Here is a 24,122-nt window from a genome sequence, read left to right as displayed (position 1 = left end):
GCAGAATGTGTCACATATTATCCTTCTGAATGACATCAGTCAAGTTTGAAGTAGAAATATTGTTTCAGTGACAAGTTATGGTCCACAATCACTTTTTGGCAGGCTGAAAATGGCATATTATGGGTATTATTGTCCCTTTAAAAGTTATTCAGCAGTTCTAAGGGACTGGTGGAGATATAATATTTGACATATGACCCATCTGAATGACTTCCAGCAAGTCTGAAGCAGAAATATTGTTTCAGTGACAAGATATAGGTAGCAATCACCTTTTGGCAGGTTGGAAATTGCATATGATCAGTTCTATTGTTCCCTTAAAGGTTATTAAGGATTTCCTAGAGACTGTTTGGGATATGATGTGCCACATATGATCCTTTTGGATGATACCCAACAAGTTTGATGCAGAAATACTGTTTCAGTGACAAGATATAGGCCACAATCACTTTTGGCAGGCTGAAAATGGCATATTATCGGTATTAATGTTCTCTCTCTTACCCTTTACCCGCCCCTGTTGCTTGTCTTGTGTTTCTATGGTGTATTGATAGTCATGTGCTTTTGTGCTGAGGTGTTTTTTCTGTTATCAAACTGTTCTCCCACTAGGAGCTCAGTCTGAGTGGAGTTTTTTTTCTCCTCCTCTTACCTCATGTAGTGTATTTTTGTTGTTTTTTCCTATCAGCCTACCTTTCTGACATGTCTGCCCAATGTGATGTTTGTGTAAAGTTGGTCAGAAGGTTCCTTTGTAAGTGCACACGCGCCATTAGCGTGCTGCCTGCTGTAATCCTAATTTCCCTCGGGATGAATAAAGTATTCTGATTCTTTTAAAAGTTATTCAGCAGTTCTTGGAGAGTGTTTGGGATATAATATGTCACATGGATGACATCCACCAATTTTGAAGCGGAAACATTGTTTCAGTCACAAGTTATGGGCGGCAATCAGTTTTTGGCAGGTCGAAAATGTCATATTATGGGTATTAATGTTCCTGTAAAAGTTATTCAACAGTCCTTAGAGACTGTTTGAGATATAATGTGTCACATATAACCCTTCTGAATGACATCCACCAAGTTTGAAGCAGAAATATTGTTTCAGTGACAAGATATAGTCCACAATCACTTTTTGGCAGGCTGAAAATGGCATATTATCAATGTTAATGTTCCTTTAAAAGTTATTCAGCAGTTCTTAGAGAGTGTTTGGGATATAATATGTCACATGTAACCCTTCTGGATGATATCCAACAATTTTGAAGCAGAAACATTGTTTCAGTGACAAGATATAATTCAATTCAATTCAATTTTATTTATATAGCGCCAAATCACAACAAAAGTCGCCTCAAGGCGCTTCATATAGGTGGCAATCACTTTTTGGCAGGCTGAAAATGGCATATTATGGGTATTAATGATCCTTTAAAGGTTATTCAGCATTTCTTAGAGACTGTTTGGGATATGATGTGCCACATATCATCCTTTTGGATGATACCCAACAAGTTTGAAGCAGAAATATTGTTTCAGTGACAAGATATAGGCCACAATCACTTTTTGGCAGGTTGAAAATTGCATATTGTCAGTTTTATTGTTCCCTTAATGGTAATTTAGCAGTTCTGAGGGACTGTTTGAGATGTAATATTTGACATATGACCCATCTGGATGACATCCAACAACTTTGAAGCAGAAATAGTATCTCAGTGACAAGTTATAGGCGGCAATCACTTTTTGGCAGGTCGAAAATGGCATATTATGGGTATTAATGGTCCTTTAATAGTTATTCAACAGTCCTTAGAGACTGTTTGAGATAGTCTCTAAGGACTCCAAAGCCCTATTATTAATGTGTCACATGTAACCCTTTTGGATGATACCCAACAAGTTTGATGCAGAAATATTGTTTCAATGACAAGATATAGACGGCAATCACTTTTTGGCAGGTTGGAAATTGCATATTATCAGTTTTATCGTTCCCTTAATGGTTATTCAGCAGTTCTAAGGGACTGTTTGAGATATAATATGTCACATAGGACCCTTCAGAAAGACATGCAGCAAGTTTGAAGCAGAAATAGTATTTCATTAACAAGATATAGGCCACAATCACTTTTTGGCAGGTTGAAAATGAGATATTATCGGTATTAATGTTATTTTAAAAGTTTTTCAGCTGTTCTTGGAGAGTGTTTGAGATATAATATGTCACATAGGACCCTTCTGAATGACATCCACCAAGTTTGAAGCAGAAACATTGCTTCAGTGACAAGATATAGGCCACAATCACTTTTTGGCAGGCTGAAAATGGCATATTATCAATGTTAATGTTCCTTTACAGGTTATCCAGCAGTTCTAAGGGACTGTTTGAGATGTAATATTTGACATATGACCCTTCTGAATGACATCCGCCAAGTTTGAAGCAGAAATATCAGTGACGAGTTATAGGCCACAATGACTTTTTGGTAGCGCTAAAATGCCATGTTCTCAGTCGTTATTCTGAACAAACAAGAAAGAGTCATGGTGATACTGGCACAATAGGTCTTTATTGTTTTAACTACTATTCGACAGTCTTATAACAAATATGAACAACGAGAGTAGACATACTAAACCTGTAGGCATTAATTATTCCATCGTGATGCGTGTAGTCATTCGTGACTGTGCTACACACCGAAAGCAACGTTCTGAAAAGCGTCATAATTCAGTTACAAGAAACGTTGAAGTTCCATAAATGCATACCTTTGCCTAATAACAAAGGCATAAATGTGTTTGTTTGCGCCCTCCGCCCTTGATATATGTGTGAAAGGGAAGTAGCTGGCAACGCAAGTAATCCGGGCGCTGCAGCTTTAAGCAGCTGCGCGCGCTCCCGCGGACGGCAATCAGTTTCTGGCAGACAATCACTTTTTGGCACAACACCTGGTCGTGCGATCGAACATTGCAGCGGACCACACAGCAAGAACAAACCATGGCTATGCTTTCGCTCCTTTTTCACTTAGACCCCCAAAATGTCGGATCGGGCCAAAATCCTTTCCACGCCCACCCCCGTGACATCACGCTCCAAAGCCCTATTAGGCTAATCGTTGTGTCACTTCCGGTATTTCAGACAATCCCTTTCCGTCAAGGATTTTTAATTTGTTGTGGGTTTTTGTATTTTGTTGTGGGCTTTTTGTATTTTGTTGTGGGCTTTTTGTAATTTGTTGTGGGGTTTTTGTATTTTGTTGTGGGGTTTTTGTAATTTGTTGTGGGCTTTTTGTATTTTGTTGTGGGGTTTTTGTAATTTGTTGTGGGGGTTTTGTAATTTGTTGCGGTTTTTTAATTTGTTGCGATTTGCACTTCCCAGCCACCGTACCTTACAGAAACCTGGTTTACAACATGATGATTATGTTAGTATGACTGTTGATTCATTTAAACTAATCGTCAGAATCAGAATTATTTGACTATGTTCTGATCTCAGTCATCTCAGCCGATGGCTGCCGCTCTCTGAGCCTGGTTCTGCCAGAGGTTTCTTCCCCTTAAAATGGCATATTTCCTTCCTACTGTCACCAAAGGATTCTACAATTGGTGTAATTTTCTCTGTAATATTGTATGTTTTTTTCCTTTTATAGATTCTGGCATCCTCAGGTGAAAGTAGGCTGGTCTTGTTTTTGGATTTTGCCTGCTGGTTGGAACCCGTGTTGGCTGGACCATTTATACTACCCTTATCTGTATATAGTGTATATAGTGTATATATATATATGAGTAGTGCGGTGCTCTGAACGGATAATTGGAGGTGAGCTTCCCTCCCTCCAAGACATCTACAGGAAGCGCTGCCTGAGGAAAGCGGGGAGGATCATCAAGGACTCCAGTCACCCCAGCCATAAACTGTTCAGACTGCTTCCATCAGGAAGGAGGTTCTGCAGCATCCGGTCCCGTACCAGCAGACTGAGAGACAGCTTTTTCCATCAGGCCATCAGACTGCTGAACACGTCATAGACACCTCAGCTTCACTACTGGAACTTCAACATTATGCACTCCACACTGTATATAAATGCCACTTGTTTTGCACATATTCAACTCTGTATATTTTATATATTTTTTTATTATTATTATTATTATTATTATTATTATTATTATTATTATTTATTTATTTATTTTTTTTTTTACTATTTAATTTGTAAAAATGTGTATACACACACACACACACACACACACACACGTAGGAAAATATTTAGTATACACATCCAGAAATGCATACACTATTATATATTGTACATATATTTATTAGTTTCAGGTTGGCCATTCTTGTATTTTGCTCGTTTGTGTTGTTGTGTTTGCACATCTCTGTTGCTTGTGGGGCTCGCACACAAGAATTTCACTCGCATGTGCTGTGCCAGTGTGCCTGCACATGTGATGTGACAATAAAAGTGATTTGATTTGATTTGATATCAGTATATCCATACATTTGCCCATAGTACATCTGTATATTTGCTCTCTACGTTTAATAATAATAATAATAATGGATTGGATTTATATAGCGCTTTTCAAGGCACCCAAAGCGCTTTACAATGCCACTATTCATTCACTCTCGCATTCACACACTGGTGGAGGCAAGCTACAATTATATACAGATACGTAACGTATCTGTATATAATTGCTCTTATTGCACTTACAATTTGCATCTAATCAGAAGTGCAAGAGTAGTATTTTGTTACCCTCTATGCGTAATGACAATAAAGTTGAATCCTAATCCTAATCCTTTTGCTGATTTTTACATTATTGACCTCTTGATCAGGTTGTTGTTGTATGTAGTGAGCTATCTGTATCACTGTTTGGAGACTATCTGTTTTGGTTGGTACTCACCTGTGATTCTTGGCTTCTTCCTTCAATGAAAGAATATGCACTGACCTTCTGAGACACATCTGTCCATCCTCCACTATCACCTGGGCCATCAACTCAGTTTTATCCAAATTTTATCCAAGAGGGCTACCCAGCAGCCACAACCGGTTAGGGGTTTTACAGGTCTTTGTTTTTATTTCCTGTAGTTTAAATAATTATTGTGTGTCATCTGACCTAACAGATAGACAAGACCGGGTATCATCTGCATCACAATGAAAATGTTTTGTATCCTTTCTAACGATGACACCTAAGCGAAGTAATGCCATCATGGCAAACCTGACAGTCATATTTCTGAGAGATGAACAATGACTGCAGTTTTTTTTTTAGTTGAACAAGTCTCTAATGAGTCTCTAATGAAATCCAGTTGCATTATTCAAATGCTGTTTCCTATGCTAACCCTTGCTACAGGAAAACTGACTATGTGCACAAAAGAGTTAACATGGTCAATGCCACCAACGCGTTTCTGTCTGATTCCTGAATTAGTGCAAATTGTGAAACATTTATCCTTAATTTTACATGAAACAAGGTTATATTAAAAAGTAATTTTGATTTCTATAATGAACATGCAGTTTTTCTTCACTAAGACTTGAACTGGCAGATGTCAAGCAGTTTGCAGCTCCATACCGAGACAGTCTCCTCAATGGAGACCACAGATAATACACAAACACATCATTCAACTACAGAAAAGGAAGGAAAAAAACACAGTTTGATGCATAACTTTCAACATTCCTTTAAATTGTGTACCTCCAATCACTTTCAAACACTTTTCTCCTGATCTGACTTGAGTAGCTTGTGGTCAGAGGGAAGTTCTGTGTCATAATTACTGATGATATAGCTTTGTTGCTCTATAGTAGTTGGGAGAGCCTCCAGCCCCACGAGCCTGACTTGAATAAGCGCAAGAGGATGGATACCTTTGTTTTTACTGTTGCATGTTCACTAGAAGCCACTGGCTGAAAGAGTGTATTTTAAACACAAGCTGTCAGAAAAGGGCTGTGAAAGGGCATGCACACATCAGATTTAGGGTTAATAACCTTGGCATACATGAACACAAACCATTTAATAGGTAACTGTGACTGTTTATTATTGATTTTAAAAAAAATCAACCAATCAAGCATGAATAACATAAATATAAACATACACTGCACATTATGCATGACATATTATCAATACATTTCCTTCACTAGAGCACTTTCACTGAATTCATTGACATATTAATGATATGTCAATGAATTCAGAACATTAAAATTGCCCTTTGCAACCAAAGGTTATTTAAGCCCATCACAAGGGTGTCCAACAGAATGGACAATACTGAGCTTAGGAAAGATGGTTGCTATACAAAAGAACCACTGCAAAAGCAAACCATCGAGTTAAGGGGGAATGCCACTAAATGGCATATCAGAATGTGGAATATCAGTGTTGTGGTTCCAGATATGTGTAAACTCCCTGTCTCCATTAATACATGAACTAGGCTGGGGTAGAGCCACATTCACATTTTTGCATGTTAATCTGGTAGCTATGTGAGTCTCTTGAACTTTATCATGGAGAAGCCTGTTAAAAACCTTGGCTTGTTCCAAAATATGAACTAAATACTCAAGTAAAAAAATGCCTTCATGCTGGGGATCACACTCACACTATAAATACAACTGGACCATTTAAAGACTAACACACAAAGCCAGTGAGCTGTGTTAGTAGATTTGTGAATATAATTTTCTTGTATTTACGGTATAACAAAGTTTTGACTGAACCATTTTATTTCCATTTGAAAAGGGAGGAGCCTCAATCAGAGTGGGCTCTGTGAAAAATAAACAAACAATGAAACACTATCACTTATCAACTCTGATTATTTTGATAGTCTAACAGTGAATGACCATAAAATTGGAATGTGGAAGTGAAAACAGGAAAATAGGACCTAGTTTAATCTAGGCAGCATGCTGTCTGCGAATGCTATGCAAGCAAAGATTAAACGTATAAATACGACAGTATTTAATCTAAGGACAGTTCAACTTTTTGCCCTCGGTTGTTTGTTTTTGTACTAAGGAGTCTTGATTTACTGACTTAAAAACTCCGAACAAAGGATAAATTGTTCATATGATAAGACACGATGTCAACAAATCCGCAGGTTTGACAAATGCATGAAAGCAATTACAGAAAAATATCAAAATAGGTCTTAAAGAACAGAAATCACCTAGATAAACGATTTACAACGTGTCACATCACCTGAGAGCTTGTTTTCTTCAAAGAAATTGTTCAGGAAATCTCAAAAATTACTTTGGAAAGTAAAATTTTATCACAGTCTCAAATTATGAGGTGAAATTATCATGGAATTTCAGATATTTGACATATTAAAGACACAAATATTAACACCCAACTCCTACAGTGGATTCTGTGAATATGTGGAATTGTTAGGTTCAACTAGTCCCCCTGAAGGGAAAGGTCACTGCAGACCATACAATTTCGATTTTATGGTCTGCATACTCTGTATAAAAGCTGTCTTCAGCTGCTCCCTTATCACAAAGGGATCACCACGTTAGGAAGCACAAGATGTTTGATTTGAGTTTTACACCAGATATCTTTTAATATGCAACCCCATGTGTTTGGCTAAAATTGTAACTTTTGAAAAACAGAATGGGCAGCAGATCATCCAGTTTGGATTTAGGAGACAGGCACTGCACTTTCAAGATTAGGCTTTAAACTTTTCTTTGTGATAAAGAAACCCTGAAACACCGCTTAGTTAGCCTCAGGGCGCCGAGGGGCATCCCATGATAAGTTTCTTTATTATGACACTATTGTGTCTTTTCTTGGTTTAGGCTTTAACCTGTGGTTGTTTTGGTTGATTAACACTGAAGTTGTTGTAGCAGTTTGTGAAGCACCATGTGCTTCACAAACTGCTACAAGTTTTTATGCTTTTTTTCCTGTAGCAGATGCCATATTGTGAGGTAAGGGTTTTTAACATTACAATGACCGTGCATATAATTGGTCTTGCGTTTTGAAACCTGTGCAGTATTTTGTTCTTCTCCATTGTGTTCACGTGCAAGCTATCAAGTCACACTCTCTCAAAATCAGGCTGAGAGTGCTTCCTCCATCATGTGAACATTTTCAGTGTGAGCAGTGGGAGACAGGTGGCTGTGGATCGTCTCATCTCTTAAGATCTAACAGATATGTATGTTTTATGGAACTGCACCCATTCCTGTCATTTCTTTAAACTTGACTTTAGACACAGACAAATCAAACATCCACAAACATTAAACACAGCATCACTTAAAGAAAAAAACTAGGCCTGAGGGAATGAAAAAAGGTAAAGGTCACTTATGGAGAACAAATACATTCCTAGGCTTGCTGCCCAAAAATGAAAAACATAATAATAAACATCCCCCGGTGTAGGAACAGAAGCGAGGAGCATAATTAGCTCCTCGCTAATTATGCTCCTCGCATAATTAGGAGCATAATTTGACAATTACTATGTCAAAATCTGGGCAAAAAATGGAGTATTCTGAAAAATACATACGGGAAGAGGAGGAGGAAGTAAAACAGAAGGCACTAAATAGAGGAGAGGGTGGAAAGCAGCTAGAGAAGAAACATCTTGGAGAAAGGCTCACCCCACTGGTTATGAAAACTGACCCTCTGACAACGTGCAGCTGAAACTGTTTTGCTATTATAAGAATCTTTCAGATCTGAGTAATGTGATACGACAGTAGCAGCAGTAGCATGATCTGGTCTACGCACCCAGACACACAGAAGAATTAAATCCAGAGGCCAGCACTGGCAAAGTTCACTGTAAACATAACAAGCCTCTTCTTTTTTCACAGGTTTAATCATTCACATCCATATCTTTCCCTTTTTTGATTCTCTGTGCTCTGCAGTGATTTGGTTTTAGCCACTTTGTTATGCGTGTCATCTCTGTTTGGCAACAAAAAACTAAGTCTCCCTTGAAATATTTCTGTTTCTTTCCCTCACTATTTTCCCCTAAATTTCTGAGAACAAAGAGAATAAAGAAGCCCTTTTTAGAGGCACGGCTTCATCGCTGTGCTCCACTTTCACACTCTGTTAGGACTAGAGGTTGAGTCTGGGGGCCACTAAGGCAAATTCTCGCAGGATGTTTCGGGCCACATCCACTTTGTACTGAGCAATCATCAGTGCTCGCTTCACATCGTCAAAAGCGAAACCCTCGCCCATCAGTTTAGCTATCTTTGCATCTTCACTCTCCAGCTCCAGGCTGTGTGGTTTTTCTGGTTGTATTTCTGGAGGAATCTTCCTCGGATATGGCTTGGGTGGCCTCGCTGGTGCCTGCAAACAGTCCAGTGATACTTGGAGGAAGAGGAGAGAAATGATGTCAGTGGAAAACTTGGGAAGGAGAAAACTAAACACTGCTTATCAGCGTACTGATCTTTTTCCTGCACCTTCAGATTTCAGACATTTTTCATGAAGTCATGAGATTCTAATCATGTAGAAATCGCCTAGATGTTCCACTGCCTTTCTACTTAGGGCTGCTCAATTAATCGAATTTTAATCTAAATTACGATCTGGGCTTTCAACGATCATTAAAAATTATTGAGCTGATTATTAGCACCTCCCTCGTGCTTTACTCTCGCATTGCTCCGTGTGGCAAATTGAGCGCACCTCTCTGCATTTCGAACACGCGTCACAACAAGTAAGAGGACCCGAGGGAAGCTCGGAAAGCTAAGCAGAAGTTATTTGGAGAGGAGAGTGACTGCCGTTGGTTGAAAAGAGAGGTAAAAAAAAAATCTTCAGTGGTGTGGAAACATTATGGGTTCGTGGAGTCAGACGTGGATCAAGTAGACATAGTGTGTAAACTTTGCTACGGTGTCGTAGCTGCACCACAGAGCAACACTGCAAAGTTCACTAAACATAGATGTTTACATTTTTCATTTCTTTTTTATATTGCAAACATTTGCACTGTTATCAGTATTTGCACACTATTTTATATTATTTTTTGACAATCTTTTAAGCCATTATTCAATACATTGTTATTGTTAAATAAATATTGTCAAATAATCGAGATCTAAATTTCAGTGAAAATAATCGTGATTATCATTTTTGCCATAATCGAGCAGCCCTATTTCTACTCCTCTGACTGAAAGGAATCAAGCCTATTTGTACAAAAGCCGTCTTGCTGTCTTCATTGAAAAGTTGCTAGGGACATAAAGAAGAATCCATGTTGATGAGATTTCTCGAGTCAACACATGAAAAACACCTTTTCTTCTTTGAACCTTTTAACCAAAAATTTCTCCTTTGGTTAACCAAAGGAGAAATTTTTGGTTCTGCACAATTTCAAAGGCATCTAGATCTAAAAAAAATGATCTTCCACTCCCAACATGAAAAGTTTGAAACCTATAAAACATGCAGTCATTTATACACTGACCGAGCACTATATTAAGATCCCCTGTTGCTTAGTCATGGAGTTTACCATCAACTGCACGAATCCACGGATCCAGCTTGCCCAGCACAGGGTTCTGCCTCTGTGACTTTATCTACAATTTAACAACTTTAATACTACTTACATATGTTTTCAGTATTACTAATTGCCCATGAGCTCAGTGAACACTCACTAAAGAGACAGGATGGTCTCTTTAGTGAGAGGTTGTACCTGGATGGTTGTACTCCAGGATGCCTCTGGAGCTTTTCACATTGTCCGTTTGCCTTTTGGCTGGATGCGAGGGAGCAGCACTGTTCACCATTCCAAAAACTGAGTCTGGACAACAGAGAAAGTCAGGCACACAAGCCAACACGAGCAAAGCAATGTTGTAAATAATAAGTTTAACACTTATTACATTGAGAAATATAATGCCCTAAAACGATTTATTTAGCTTGTTTTTAAAAGAAAAACTTTACCTGGAGTTAACAGGACATGCTCGTGTCCAGAGGGGGGCATGTGTAGTTGAGTGATAACAGAGTTGGATGACATGGAAGAGTTACAGGATGAGGGTGATGAGGGCGGCTCAGTAAAGCTGTGTCTCACAGGTGGAGGAGGAGGAGGAGGCTGGGATGGAGGGCAGCTGTTTAAGGTGTCTTCAAATACTGTAAGGGAACACAAGCCAGATGCTAGAGTTCTGTTTTGGGGTTTTTTGCTTGGTCCTGATTGACAGTATCTACTTATTCTATGAGGAGGTAGCTGACTAAGAATTCTAAACTATGTGCAGTCCTACGGATTACATACTAAAGGCATGCTTGGAGGACTGGGAAAGAAAGTACAAAAAGGCTGAAATCGGCATGAATGTGTGACTCTTCTACACCCTGAGGTGGTGCTAAGACATCAAATATACAAAAATGATTATAATCAGTCAGATATATCTGAGTATTCAAATGAGGACCATATGTTGGAGTTCTGGAATGACATCATCACAGTTAAAGTAAAATGCCTGAACATGAAATTTCAGAGTTTATTACAGAGAAATGGCTCTTTCCAAAATAAAAGCTATACTATACGCTTCTTCTGGGCTATATTCTCAGCAGCATATTAAACATATCAGGTAATAAACTCTCTTTTCCAAAGATGAGTGATTTCTCCATCAGATAGATTAATTTTTTTATTACTTTGTTGTTTCAGCAACATTACATTTAAAAACTGTACTTTTGAGTTAAAATATATATTTATAATTTTAATAAATGACAAATTAAAAAAGCATGAACGCCTGTGGAGACGGCTTATGGTTGAGAAATGAACATTCAATGCACGGGCGACAGATCTGGTTGACATTCCTGCTGTCAGCATGCCAATTGCACGCTCCCTCATTGCTTGTGGCATCTGTGGCATTTTGCTGTGAGACAAAACTGCACATTCCAGGGTGGCCTTTTGTTGTGGGCAGTCTGAGGTACACCTGTGCACTACTCATGATGTCAGATCAGCATCCTGATGTGGCACACCTGTGAGGTGGGATGGATTATCTCAATATAGCAGATGTGCCCACTACCACACATTTGGACTGATTTGTGACCACTGTTTGGGAGGGATGGTTATATTGTGTATCTGGAATGAATTTTAGGTCTCTACGTCCATCCCATGGGGAATGGGAGCAGTAACAAAGGTGTTGCGTTTATATTTTTGTTGAGTGTATATATATATATATATATATATATATATATATATATATATATATATGTATAGATAGATAGATAGATAGATAGATAGATAGATAGATAGATAGATAGATAGATGGATATAGATATAGATATATATACATGTATGTATAACAGCAGGGTGCAAGATACTAGCAGCCAAGGCATACATGGAACGGCATAACCAGGTGACCAGCATAGTGTACAAGAACATCTGTGCTGAGTATAACCTGGACGTCCCAAGGTCAAAATGGAAGAGGCCCCCAAGGGCGAAGAATGTCCGAGCTAAGATCCTGTGGGACTTCCAAATACAGACAGACAAAATGGTGGTGGCTAACCAACCGGACATAGTGGTGGTAAACAGAAGAAGACGGCCATAGTGATCGATGTAGCGGTCCCGAATGACAGCAACATCAGGAAGAAGGAACACAAGAAGCTTGAGAAATACCAAGGGCTCTGAGAAGAGCTCGGGAAGATGTGGAGGGTGAAGGTGACGGTGGTCCCAGTGGTAATCGGAGCACTAGGTGCAGTGACTCCCAAGCTAGGCGAGTGGCTCCAGCAGATCCCGGGAACATACATAACATTGGAGATCTCTGTCCAGAAGAGCGCAGTCCTAGGAGCAGCTTAGATACTGCGCAGGACCCTCAAGCTTCCAGGCCTCTGGTAGAGGACCTGATCTTGAAGGACAGCTCACCCGCAGGGGCGAGTGGAAATGTGAGGGTTGTAAGGAAGACATAGTCCAAAGGTTTCATCATACAGTGGGGCAAAAAAAGTATTTAGTCAGCCACCGATTGTGCAAGTTCCCCCACCTAAAATGATGACAGAGGTCAGTAATTTGCACCAGAGGTACACTTCAACTGTGAGAGACAGAATGTGAAAAAAAAAATCCATGAATCCACATGGTAGGATTTGTAAAGAATTTATTCGTAAATCAGGGTGGAAAATAAGTATTTGGTCAATAACAAAAATACAACTCAATACTTTGTAACATAACCTTTGTTGGCAATAACAGAGGTCAAACGTTTACTATAGGTCTTTACCAGGTTTGCACACACAGTAGCTGGTATTTTGGCCCATTCCTCCATGCAGATCTTCTCGAGAGCAGTGATGTTTTGGGGCTGTCGCCGAGCAACACGGACTTTCAACTCCCGCCACAGATTTTCTATGGGGTTGAGGTCTGGAGACTGGCTAGGCCACTCCAGGACTTTCAAATGCTTCTTACGGAGCCACTCCTTTGTTGCCCAGGCGGTGTGTTTTGGATCATTGTCATGTTGGAAGACCCAGCCTCGTTTCATCTTCAAAGTTCTCACTGATGGAAGGAGGTTTTGGCTCAAAATCTCACGATACATGGCCCCATTCATTCTGTCCTTAACACGGATCAGTCGTCCTGTCCCCTTGGCAGAAAAACAGCCCCATAGCATGATGTTTCCACCCCCATGCTTCACAGTAGGTATGTTGTTCTTGGGATGCAACTCAGTATTCTTCTTCCTCCAAACACGACGAGTTGAGTTTATACCAAAAAGTTCTACTTTGGTTTCATCTGACCACATGACATTCACCCAATCCTCTGCTGTATCATCCATGTGCTCTCTGGCAAACTTCAGACGGGCCTGGACATGCACTGGCTTCAGCAGCGGAACACGTGTGGCACTGCGGGATTTGATTCCCTGCCGTTGTAGTGTGTTACTGATGGTGACCTTTGTTACTTTGGTCCCAGCTCTCTGCAGGTCATTCACCAGGTCCCCCCGTGTGGTTCTGAGATCTTTGCTCACCGTTCTCATGATCATTTTGACCCCACGGGATGAGATCTTGCGTGGAGCCCCAGATCGAGGGAGATTATCAGTGGTCTTGTATGTCTTCCATTTTCTGATGATTGCTCCCACAGTTGATTTTTTCACACCAAGCTGCTTGCCTATTGTAGATTCACTCTTCCCAGTCTGGTGCAGGTCTACAATACTTTTCCTGGTGTCCTTCAAAAGCTCTTTGGTCTTGGCCATGGCGGAGTTTGGAGTCTGACTGTTTGAGGCTGTGGACAGGTGTCTTTTATACAGATGATGAGTTCAAACAGGTGCCATTCATACAGGTAACGAGTGGGGGACAGAAAAGCTTCTTACAGAAGACGTTACAGGTCTGTGAGAGCCAGAGATTTTCCTTGTTTGAGGTGACCAAATACTTATTTTCCACCCTAATTTACGAATAAATTCTTTACAAATCCTACCATGTGAATTCATGGATTTTTTTTTCACATTCTGTCTCTCACAGTTGAAGTGTACCTCTGGTGCAAATTACTGACCTCTGTCATCATTTTAGGTGGGGGAACTTGCACAATCGGTGGCTGACTAAATACTTTTTTGCCCCACTGTATTTTTTTTTATAGATATTGTGCGTGTGTGTTCGTTTCAGTGTATGTGTCTTTGTCACTTGAGAAGTCAAAATACGCCAGCTCCACCAGAGGCTGGTCACTACACCCCCAGGGCCCCAGGCTCCGGAGAACCACCCCCACGCCAAAGAAGCTACCCCCAATGAAGCAGATCAACAACCACGCCCGAACATCCAGCCACACGCCCTGGAACCAAAGGCAGGGCCACATCCTGGGGAACTGCAGCAATGTCCCAAAGGGACAGCGAGCTTCAAACACTGGGCTGTGCCCAGCCGTGCCCACACACACACACCCAGGCCATTCACTCACTCACACATACCCATCCATTCATGACACAAAGACATACACATGCTTCCTGCTCATAATCAGATCATACCATAGCAGGGAGCTTATTAAATTGGCTCCAATAATTAGGGTACCACACTTAACTTCACAGAATAAAATTGTGTAATTAAATATCGTGTTTGTGGGTTTTTCCCATATTACTAACATGCCAATTTGTTTGTTGTGATTTATTATCAGCCAGACTCATATTTGCTTTAAATGACAAATTTATTTAAGACGGAGTGATTTATCTAAGTCTGGGATGGTACGTGTTAACGGCCGCTCATAGATCCTACCTGCCGGATCTTCTTTTCATTGATATCGCTGTTATGACTGATGAAGCCGAGCTGGTGAGTTTCTTTGTTAACCAAGTAACGTGTTAAAGCTATAAATATGACTATTACTAAACTGTACTGTCATTAATAGTGTTGCTTTGTTAATGTTGTATGGTTGTTTTATTTTGTGTCTTTCAGTTGATTACCTGGCTTCTGTAAAGGCACGGTTACTGTACTGGTGTTAGTTTATGGTTGTGGAATAAACTTATAAAAGGCAGCAATCAGATGTCCGAGCCTGAGTACGACACAGTTTCATCAGTTAAAACACACCCTTACGGTGGGAGTTTACTAAATTAAAGGTAGTTAGCTTAGTAAAAACCGTAAAGTAATCAACACTTAGCCACCCCCCGCGACGGAGAAGTGCAGGAGGGTCTGTGTCGACTACGGAGAATCCAGCAATTAGACGGAGCCCGGCCGATCGTCACGGCCGATCGATGTGACTTCGTTCTCAAAACACCGTCAAGCCCTCTGTGGAGCAGGGAAATTATTTTACTGCTATTGTTAAATAATCATCATTATTACCATTGCATTAATAATATAATCTGCAGTATGATCATTGCTTTAACAATGTAACAGATAGCTTTAAGATGGCCTTAAGATGTTTATGATGATGTTAATTTTGTATTTCAGATGCAGTTATAACTATTGTGTACACAATGCATATCTGTGCTTATTTGAGTTGATGTTCAGGTTCTTTAAAGGTCTTAAGCTTCACTGACGTGACTGTTCAGGTGATACATGCTGAGGGAAAACTAGAACATAGAAGGAATTGCAATACATGCTTACAAAACACTTATATATCAGGTCATTTCATATTAAGGTTTTAGTAGAGGTTCTTGGTTAAAACATTTATTTAGTAGAAGACATACACATAGTCTCAGTGAGCCTCTGGTCTAGTGAAAGGTCAGAAGTGCAACAGGTGAAGAGGTGACACAAAGAGCATGTGAGGTCAACACACACACACATGAGTTAGATTTATTTAGAGGAGAGATTAGTCATGTCTCGGTAAAAGAGGAACCGTCCTCGTTGTCTCGGCAAGAAAGAGGAACAATTCACTTTAAGACAAGAACGGAAAGTACCAGCCATGAAAATAGAAGATGATCTTCTGGGTTAAAAGTCATTGTGGTGTTGATCTGATCTATGTATAAAATGTATCTGTGACGCATGAAGGGGCGTCAGTAAATCAAACCCTGATGCTATAAAATATCTGTTCATGCTTTGATTAAGTTGAAGACTACTTGCTGTCTGCGTACAGAGTGTCTTCCCACACGTGTGTAGTCATTAAAATCATTGTTTGACCAAGAGCTTCTGGACCATGGGTGGTTTGTACTCTCCTTCCTCAATTTTGAACCTTAACACCTCGTACGTGAGAGACTGTGTGTGGATTTCTTTGCTGGAACTAATAGGGCACTGGCATAGGATAAGCCAGCCGCCGAAAACGAACTTTTAATTCAGTTACTAGCCGCTAAGCGACCGGAAGTGGGTCGCCGCCATCTTTGCTGAGGGCATAGGAATAACGCCGGTAAAAACGAACAAAAAAGTCAGTATGGCATGCCGAGAAGAATTAAAGAAAAGGCGGTCCTCTGCGCAAGCAGTTTTTACTAGGAAAGCCAATTCCATTGCCTTTAACATTGACATTCTGACTGAACATGACCTCATGTCTGAAAGTAGGACACTCAAAGACAGTTATAGTGAGGTTTGTGATAGCAGTTTTGATTACATTGCTGCTATGGAAGAAGAAGATGCAAGTGGGCTTGCAGCAGAAATAGCTGGAGTGGAGAAGAAGCTACAGGACTGCCGCTCAAAATACCAGACCACAGAAATGAAGCTAAAGGAAGCGTCATGGTCTCGTTGTGCATCAGGTCAGTTTGACAGTCTAAGAGTTGACCTAAAAGATGCGATTAGCCAGGTGGAAGCGCTCAAAACGGGTCAAATAAAACAGGATCAGTTTGATTCAATGCTCCCTGCTGTGGAAGGCAGAGAGGAAGCTCTGAGTGAGTTTGTGCATAAGTGGGATCGTTATGTTCCAGAGAAAGAAGTGAACGTTATGCGAGCTTGTCTCAAAGAGCTCAAGGAAAGGAGGAGAGTGGCTATGGTGGTGCTGGCTACCACCCTAGATGGGAGAAGGAGATCTGGGTGTGGCGACCTCAGGAGCAGGACTAGCAGTGAAGGTGAAGGCAGTGATGAAGGTGGCACTGACGGTGGAGTGACGACCAGCACTAGCAAGCCCAGTGGGCCCGCTGCGACCGGTGGAGATGATGGCCCAACGCGTGCCAGTGGTGCGCTAGATGCTGACGTGCACCCTGCTGCATGCCAAAGTGCCGCAGTGGGCAGTAGTAACCAGGTTATTGATGAAGGTGGCCCCGATGGAGCACGAACTACAAGTCCTTCCATTGCAGCCCTTCAAGCGCCACCACAGGGACCACTATCCCAGGGTCTGGGGAGTCCTGTGTTTAACCCTGGCCCCTCAGGCACGCCACAGCAGCTTCGAGGAGTGCATGGTGTGAGACCCAATGGCGCTGGGGTAGGACAGAGCACGTCTACCGTCTCTCAAGGATCACTCGGAACAAGGATCGCACTCGCACCCCTGAGCCTACCAAAGTTCTTTGGGGACAGGAGAAGCTACTGGCGCTGGAAGAGTAACTGGGGGACCCTCCAAGCGTTGGCGGAACCCACAGGTTCCCCGGAGTGCAGGCTCTTCCACCTGATGGACAGTATTGCTGATCCAGTAAAATGTGAACTTAGGCTGTCTCACTGCCGTACAGCGAGTGAGGTTTTCCGAGTTTTAGAGGACTGTTATGGTGACGTATCACAGATAGCAGATGACATTGTACTTGAGCTACAGGAGTTACCGGGCGTGCGCAACAACAAACCCAGAGAGGTTTTACAGTTGATCCAAACTGTAGAGAGGGCGCTGTTGGACTTAATAGACCTAGGTTGTGAAGATGCCATAAAAAATCAGTTAGTGATCCGGTCACTTGAGAGTAAGCTGCCGGACAGTATGAAAGAAAGGTGGCTTTTGTACCGATGTGATCCTGTCAATGATGTCAGTCTACAGAACCGGTTTGATAAGCTATGGCAGTTCCTGAAAGATCAGAAGACAGTTCTGGTGCAACTGGAGCAGTTGCAATCCATCAGACAGTCTAATACTGCCAGGGCAGCCGATCCGAGCCCCCGCGAGAAACCAAAAGAGAGACCTGATCGGAGGATGGAGAGACGTTCGTTCACCAAGGCTACTGCGAGTGAGACGAGAGGTGAGCTGTCACAGAATCCTTGCTGTTTGTGTGGCGAAGAGGGTCACACAGGGCGCTTATACCGCTGTAAGGCATTTAAAAAGGCCAACCCGTCAGAGCGGAGAGTTTACGTGAAAAAGACAAAAGTGTGTCCCAGGTGTCTGGACTCCCATGGGAGTGATGACCCTTGTAGTAAAAACTTTCTGTGTCGTAATGAAGGATGCAGAAGGGGTGATGCCTCATCGGATCAGGAAAGATGCAGCTAGGCAAGGGACAAAAGGGGATAAAAGGAGAGAACCCCGAGGCCCGACGGAAGAGCAAGAGGCTGTGTTTGCTGGCCTAGGTCTGTCCCCGGAGCAGCTGGAGGCTGTTCGAAGGGCTTGCACAAACAAAGTAACTTCAAAGTTGTGGGCTGGCAGAGGCTCGGAAGATGAGAGTTGTCTGAAGGAGCTCCCGGTCCTCATGATGTTGTTGGACGTCACCACCAAGAGGGGAGACTGGATTGGAGCACTCATCGATTTAGCCTCTGACACGAATTATATCACCCACGAGGCAGCGGAGAGGCTTGGTCTGCCTGGTGAACCAATCACCTTAGTTGTTCATGGTGTTGGTGGCATGGAGGCAAAAGTAGAGACAAAGAGATACCTGGTGAGCATAAAAGTAGCCACAAAGAAGGGAACATGGCGACTCCATGAGATGGTTTGCTATGAATTAGAAGAGATTGCCAATGTGGGTCACGTCGTGGACTCGGAGCGCCTGGATAAGTTTTTCCCAGGCTCCGTCGAACCCGGGGAACTGATCCGCCCGGAAAAGATTGAGCTACTCATCAGCACCCGGGAGGGTCGTCTAGCCCCCCAGAGAATGATGAGGTGCGGTGACTTGGTTCTGTGGGATGGTCCGTTGGGGAAAACCATCAGTGGCGCACACCCAGATCTGTTTGAAGATGTGGAGGTGACTGCACGACTCTCATCGACCCATTTGGCATGCTCCATGAGGGCGGAGTCTCAGAGAGTTGTGGCCCTCCATAACTGCTGCCCAAAACCAAAGAACAGCGTAGAAGTCGGTACCACGGCTACATCCAACACTGAGATCATCAAATGGCTGCAGTGGGACAGTATTGGTGCCGCCTGTGATCCCATGTGTGGCGGGTGCCGCTGCGGGAAGTGCGCCCCTGGAGGGAAAGAAATGTCACTTGCTGATGAAAGAGAGTTGGAGATCATCAGAGGGGGTCTAACCTTCAAGCTGAGTGACAATCATAGTGACAAGCCCCATTGGGATGCTAAATATCCCTGGAAAGAGGACCCTGCGACCCTACCTAACAACCGCAAAGCTGTGGAGGCGACTTTCCTGAAGTCAGAAAAGCGCCTCGAGAAAGATCCATTATGGAAGGCAGCTTATGCTAAGCAGGTGTGTGACATGCTGGCTAGGGGGGCCGCTATCCAGCTTTCCCGGACGGTGTTGGACGAGTGGAAAGGAGCCGTGTGGTGGATAAACCATTTGATGGCGCCCAACCCACACTCCAACACCACGCCAGTGAGGCTCGTTTGGGACAGCAGCCAGGTGTACAGAGGTGTTAGTTTGAACAGCATCTTGATGAAAGGCCCAGATGTCCTGAATCCCATTAGGGCAGTGCTGCTCCATTTCTGGGAGGGAGAGCATGCAGCAATAGGGGATGTCTCCAAAATGTATAACTCTGTATGGCTGGAGGATCAAGAGGTGCACGTTCACCGCTTCTTGTGCAGGCATTCCCTGGAGGAGGACATCAAGGATTATGCTGTGGTGCGTGTGAACATGGGTGACAAGCCTGCAGGTTGTATCGCTCAGGTTGCCATGCGAGAGACTGCCCTTCTGCCACAGTTTGTCAACAGAGTGGAAGAAAGACGTGTCATTGAAGAGGATACTTACGTGGATGACATCCTTGTGTCCCACAACGACCCTGAGAGACTGAGCGAGATCCTTGAGGGGGTTGAAACCATTCTCAAGCATGGTGGGTTTTACCTCAAACCTTGGGTGCGGTCTGGCTTTAGTGGGAGGCAAGGTGCTGTTCCTGCCGAACCAGAAACCATCATGTTGCCCAACCAGCTGCGGACCGAGGACAACAAGGCCTTGGGTGTGGGTTATCTCATGGAAGAAGACAAGCTCTTCCTCATGGTGGCTATTAACTTCTCCGCAAGAAAGAAAAAGATGCGTACTCAAGTAGACCTCGCTGAAGAGAACATAGGGGAGAAGACGCCAAATCCCCTCACCTGCCGTATGCTTCTAAGTCAGGTAGCAGGGCTCTATGACCCCCTTGGTCTGGCGATGCCCCTGAAGCAGAAAGGTGTTATTCTTGTCAGAAGAGCCTTTCAGGAGGCCGGGATACTGACTAAGGATACGTGGGATAAGCCGCTGTCTAGTGAACTACGTGGGAGAGCGATCAAGCTCTTTGAGGAGTACGCGCGGCTGAGTACCATCACCTTTCCCAGGAGTATTACACCATCCGGCTGGGTGGGTAAACCCTGGGGGATCACGTTCTCTGATGGAAGTTGTGACTCATACGGAGCGGTCCTCTACCTGTGCTGGGAAACATCTGGAGGGGTTAAGACCCGGCTCGTGGAGTCCAAGGCCAAATTGACTCCAATCGAACAAAAGGGAGATGCTGTCAAGGCAGAGATTTGTGGAGCTGTTTTTGCCACTCGCCTGAAAGGTTACTTTCTGAAGTACAGTCGGTTGGAAATAGATCGTTGGTACCATTTTCTGGACAGTCAGACTGTGTTAGGTGCCATCCAACGGGAGAGTTACGGGTTCCAGACCTTCTTTGCCAATCGAGTGGGAGAGATACAGAAGGCTGGGCCTGTGACCGACTGGTGGTGGCTTCCTGGCCAGTTCAACGTGGCTGACCTGGTCACAAGAGGATGTTCCCCTAAGCAGCTTGGTGAGGACTCTTCATGGCAGACCGGTCCCATGTTCCTAACCAAGCCAGTAGAGGAATGGCCCATAAAGTCAGCTGCAGAGGTGGCCTCTGGGACTAGAGAAGTCGTCAGTCGACTCCAAAGAAAGGCTTTTTCAGCCATCTTAACAAGGTCGCAGCAAAGGGCGCAGACTACTCCAGATGGCTTTGATAGCGTCAAAGCCGTGGTCGGCGGCCGAGTAAGTCCGGAGCTCTTACCATTCAGCAACAAGGTTACATCTTTTGAGACTAAGGGGTCTCCTTCTGTTGCTTCTAATGTCTGCAGGATCAAGGAGTGCTGGGGTTCAGCCTTGATAAATCAAGTAGATCTTTCACGGTTCAATTCTCTAGCCAAGCTCTGTGGGGTCATAGCTTATGTCCACAGAGCCTTGCGCTTTTGGTTATCTGGCAGGGGTCGGACTGCTCTAGGATTAAAGTGGGAGGCGGTGCCCGCGGCTCAAGAGCGGGTAGAGGCATTTCAGGACTTATGCCTTGCCGCTCAAGCAGGTGTGAGTTTCCCTACGACGACGCTCAACCGCCTGGTTGTGCGCAAGGATAAAACAACGGGGCTCTTGATGTGCTATGGCCGGATTCAATCCGTTGAGGAGGAGAGGTCCGGGGTCCCTTTGATCCCCTACAAGTGTCGGTTAAGCTCTCTGCTCGCTGAGGACGCCCATCGTGTCAACCACGAAGGTGTTTCTGCCACCCTTCTTCGGATGAGGAAGAGGGGCTGGGTAGTTCAAGGTCCCAGGATCGTACGGAAGGTGATTGATTCGTGCGTAAGTTGCAGAAAGTGCAGGGCCAAGCTATGCACTCAGGTGATGAGTGATCTTCCTCCCGTACGCACTACGCCAGCAGCCCCTTTTGAGTACACTACTTTGGACTTGTTTGGTCCATATTTTGTCAGAGACTCAGTAAGACGACGAGTGAAGAAGAAAGTTTGGGGCGTGGTTTTTAGCTGTATGGCCTCAAGAGCCGTTCATGCAGACATAGTTGAAGATCTGTCAACTGAGGGCTTCCTGAAGGCATACCAGCGGTTTACTGCCCTGAGGGGTCACCCCAAGAAACTCTGGTCTGACCAGGGGACCAATTTCGTGGGAGCTAAACCTGCGCTGAAGGAGCTCTATGATTTCCTTGCGAGTATTGACAAAGAAGAGATCCAAAGAAAGGCAGCCGTAGTTGGGTCTGACTGGATGTGGGAGTTTAGTCCAGCGGACTCCCCACACCGGAATGGAGCAGCAGAGGCAGCTGTTCGCGTGTTGAAAAGGGCGTTGAGTAACGTTGGTGAGGAGGGAAACTTGACTGCTCTGGAATTCCAAACCCTCCTCTATTTGGCGGCCAACCTCACCAATGAGAGGCCTATCGGGGCCAGAGCTCAAATTCAGGAAGAAATTGTAGATGTGTTGACACCAAACTCTTTGTTGTTGGGTCGGGCAGGGCCCAGGGGCGACAACATGGGTTTTGAGTTCCCTGCCTACCCATTCAGTCGTCTACGTGCAGTCCAGGTGGAAGTGGACAAGTTTTGGAGACGCTGGAGTCAGTTGGCCGGGCCGCACCTGTTTGTTCGGCAAAAATGGCATGCCCCGGTGAGAAATGTTTCTGTTGGGGACCTTGTCTGGGTGGCAGATCAGAACGCACTTAGGGGTCGTTTCAAGCTGGGCCGCGTGGAAGAGGCAGATCCGGATCACCTAGGTGTTGTTCGAGATGTCAAAGTAAGGATTTGTTGTAGTCGTCCCATCAACTGGTCTCAGGCAAGGAAGGACAGGGAACCATGTCATTCCACCATTCTCCACAGGGACGTTTGTCAGGTAAAGTTCAAATAGAGGTGGTTAAAATCATAACTGCCAGTGGTGTTACTGCCAGTAGAGGAGCAAGAGGAACGTGGTTCATCCCCCTGAGTACCCAAGAAATACTTGCAGATTGGGGACTCTTGGGTGTGGGGACCAGGCCCAACCTGTTTAAAACACTGTTATAAGACTTTTTGTTTTCTATATTGGTGTTTATTGCTACTGGTTATTGTGGCACGTAGCCCAAGTGGGAGGTGTGGGTTTTTCCCATATTACTAACATGCCAATTTGTTTGTTGTGATTTATTATCAGCCAGACTCATATTTGCTTTAAATGACAAATTTATTTAAGACGGAGTGATTTATCTAAGTCTGGGATGGTACGTGTTAACGGCCGCTCATAGATCCTACCTGCCGGATCTTCTTTTCATTGATATCGCTGTTATGACTGATGAAGCCGAGCTGGTGAGTTTCTTTGTTAACCAAGTAACGTGTTAAAGCTATAAATATGACTATTACTAAACTGTACTGTCATTAATAGTGTTGCTTTGTTAATGTTGTATGGTTGTTTTATTTTGTGTCTTTCAGTTGATTACCTGGCTTCTGTAAAGGCACGGTTACTGTACTGGTGTTAGTTTATGGTTGTGGAATAAACTTATAAAAGGCAGCAATCAGATGTCCGAGCCTGAGTACGACACAGTTTCATCAGTTAAAACACACCCTTACGGTGGGAGTTTACTAAATTAAAGGTAGTTAGCTTAGTAAAAACCGTACAGTGTTATATAGTAATCATTTGTGTTTACTGAACAAAAACAATGAGTTATACAACATTTTTCAAAGGGCACTTATAGTTAGCACAGCAAACGGCACAGACGCATTGTCATGTCTGCAGGAGGAACACAGACAGGACAGGCAGCATGAAACAGCTGACATGCACAGGAAGCTATGGCTGAGTGAGAGAAGGTACATGCACTGTTAGGGAGGGCTACCTGGTTGGGGAAGTAGAAAGTCATAGTCAGATGGTGTCTTTTGGATGTTGAAGGGGCAGAGGGTAGTATGTGCTGCCCCCGAGACTAACCCACCGATGGATTCTGAACATCCACCTGTGGAAGCAAAGAAACGTTCAAACAGCCAGTCTGACACAATATTGCATCTTTTCTTTCTAAATTAATTTATATTTTTTTAAGTTTTATTGAATAAGGTATGGTAAGACATGTCATTTAGTT

The 24,122-nt window shown here is 43.3% G+C and overlaps 1 protein-coding gene across 5 annotated transcripts in view; it reads right to left on the bottom strand.

The window, feature by feature from the left end:
- Window positions 1-5,890: 5,890 nt before the first annotated feature.
- Window positions 5,891-24,122, bottom strand: part of cblb (Cbl proto-oncogene B, E3 ubiquitin protein ligase) — a 168,869-nt gene continuing 150,637 nt past the window's right edge. For 3 of the 5 annotated variants that reach the window (XM_085469607.1, XM_085469608.1, XM_085469606.1), the window contains 4 exons: window positions 23,886-23,999; window positions 10,686-10,871; window positions 10,441-10,545; window positions 5,891-9,139 (listed from right to left, as the gene is read on the bottom strand). In XM_085469607.1, the coding sequence (XP_085325733.1) occupies window positions 8,886-9,139; window positions 10,441-10,545; window positions 10,686-10,871; window positions 23,886-23,999 (659 nt within the window). In that variant the 3' untranslated portion in view covers window positions 5,891-8,885. Of the gene's footprint in view, window positions 9,140-10,440; window positions 10,546-10,685; window positions 10,872-14,297; window positions 15,417-23,885; window positions 24,000-24,122 lie in introns of those variants that run through there. The other 2 variants (XM_085469609.1, XM_085469611.1) reach the window with 2 other exon arrangements.

Source organism: Copadichromis virginalis, linkage group LG10 (assembly GCF_057382275.1).
Source record: "Copadichromis virginalis isolate Kocher_CV1m ecotype Utaka linkage group LG10, C_Virginalis_male_GT1.1, whole genome shotgun sequence".
Taxonomy (NCBI): Eukaryota; Metazoa; Chordata; class Actinopteri; order Cichliformes; family Cichlidae; genus Copadichromis; species Copadichromis virginalis.
Note: the sequence above shows the minus strand (reverse complement) of the source record. Positions and strands in the feature narration are given on the sequence as shown.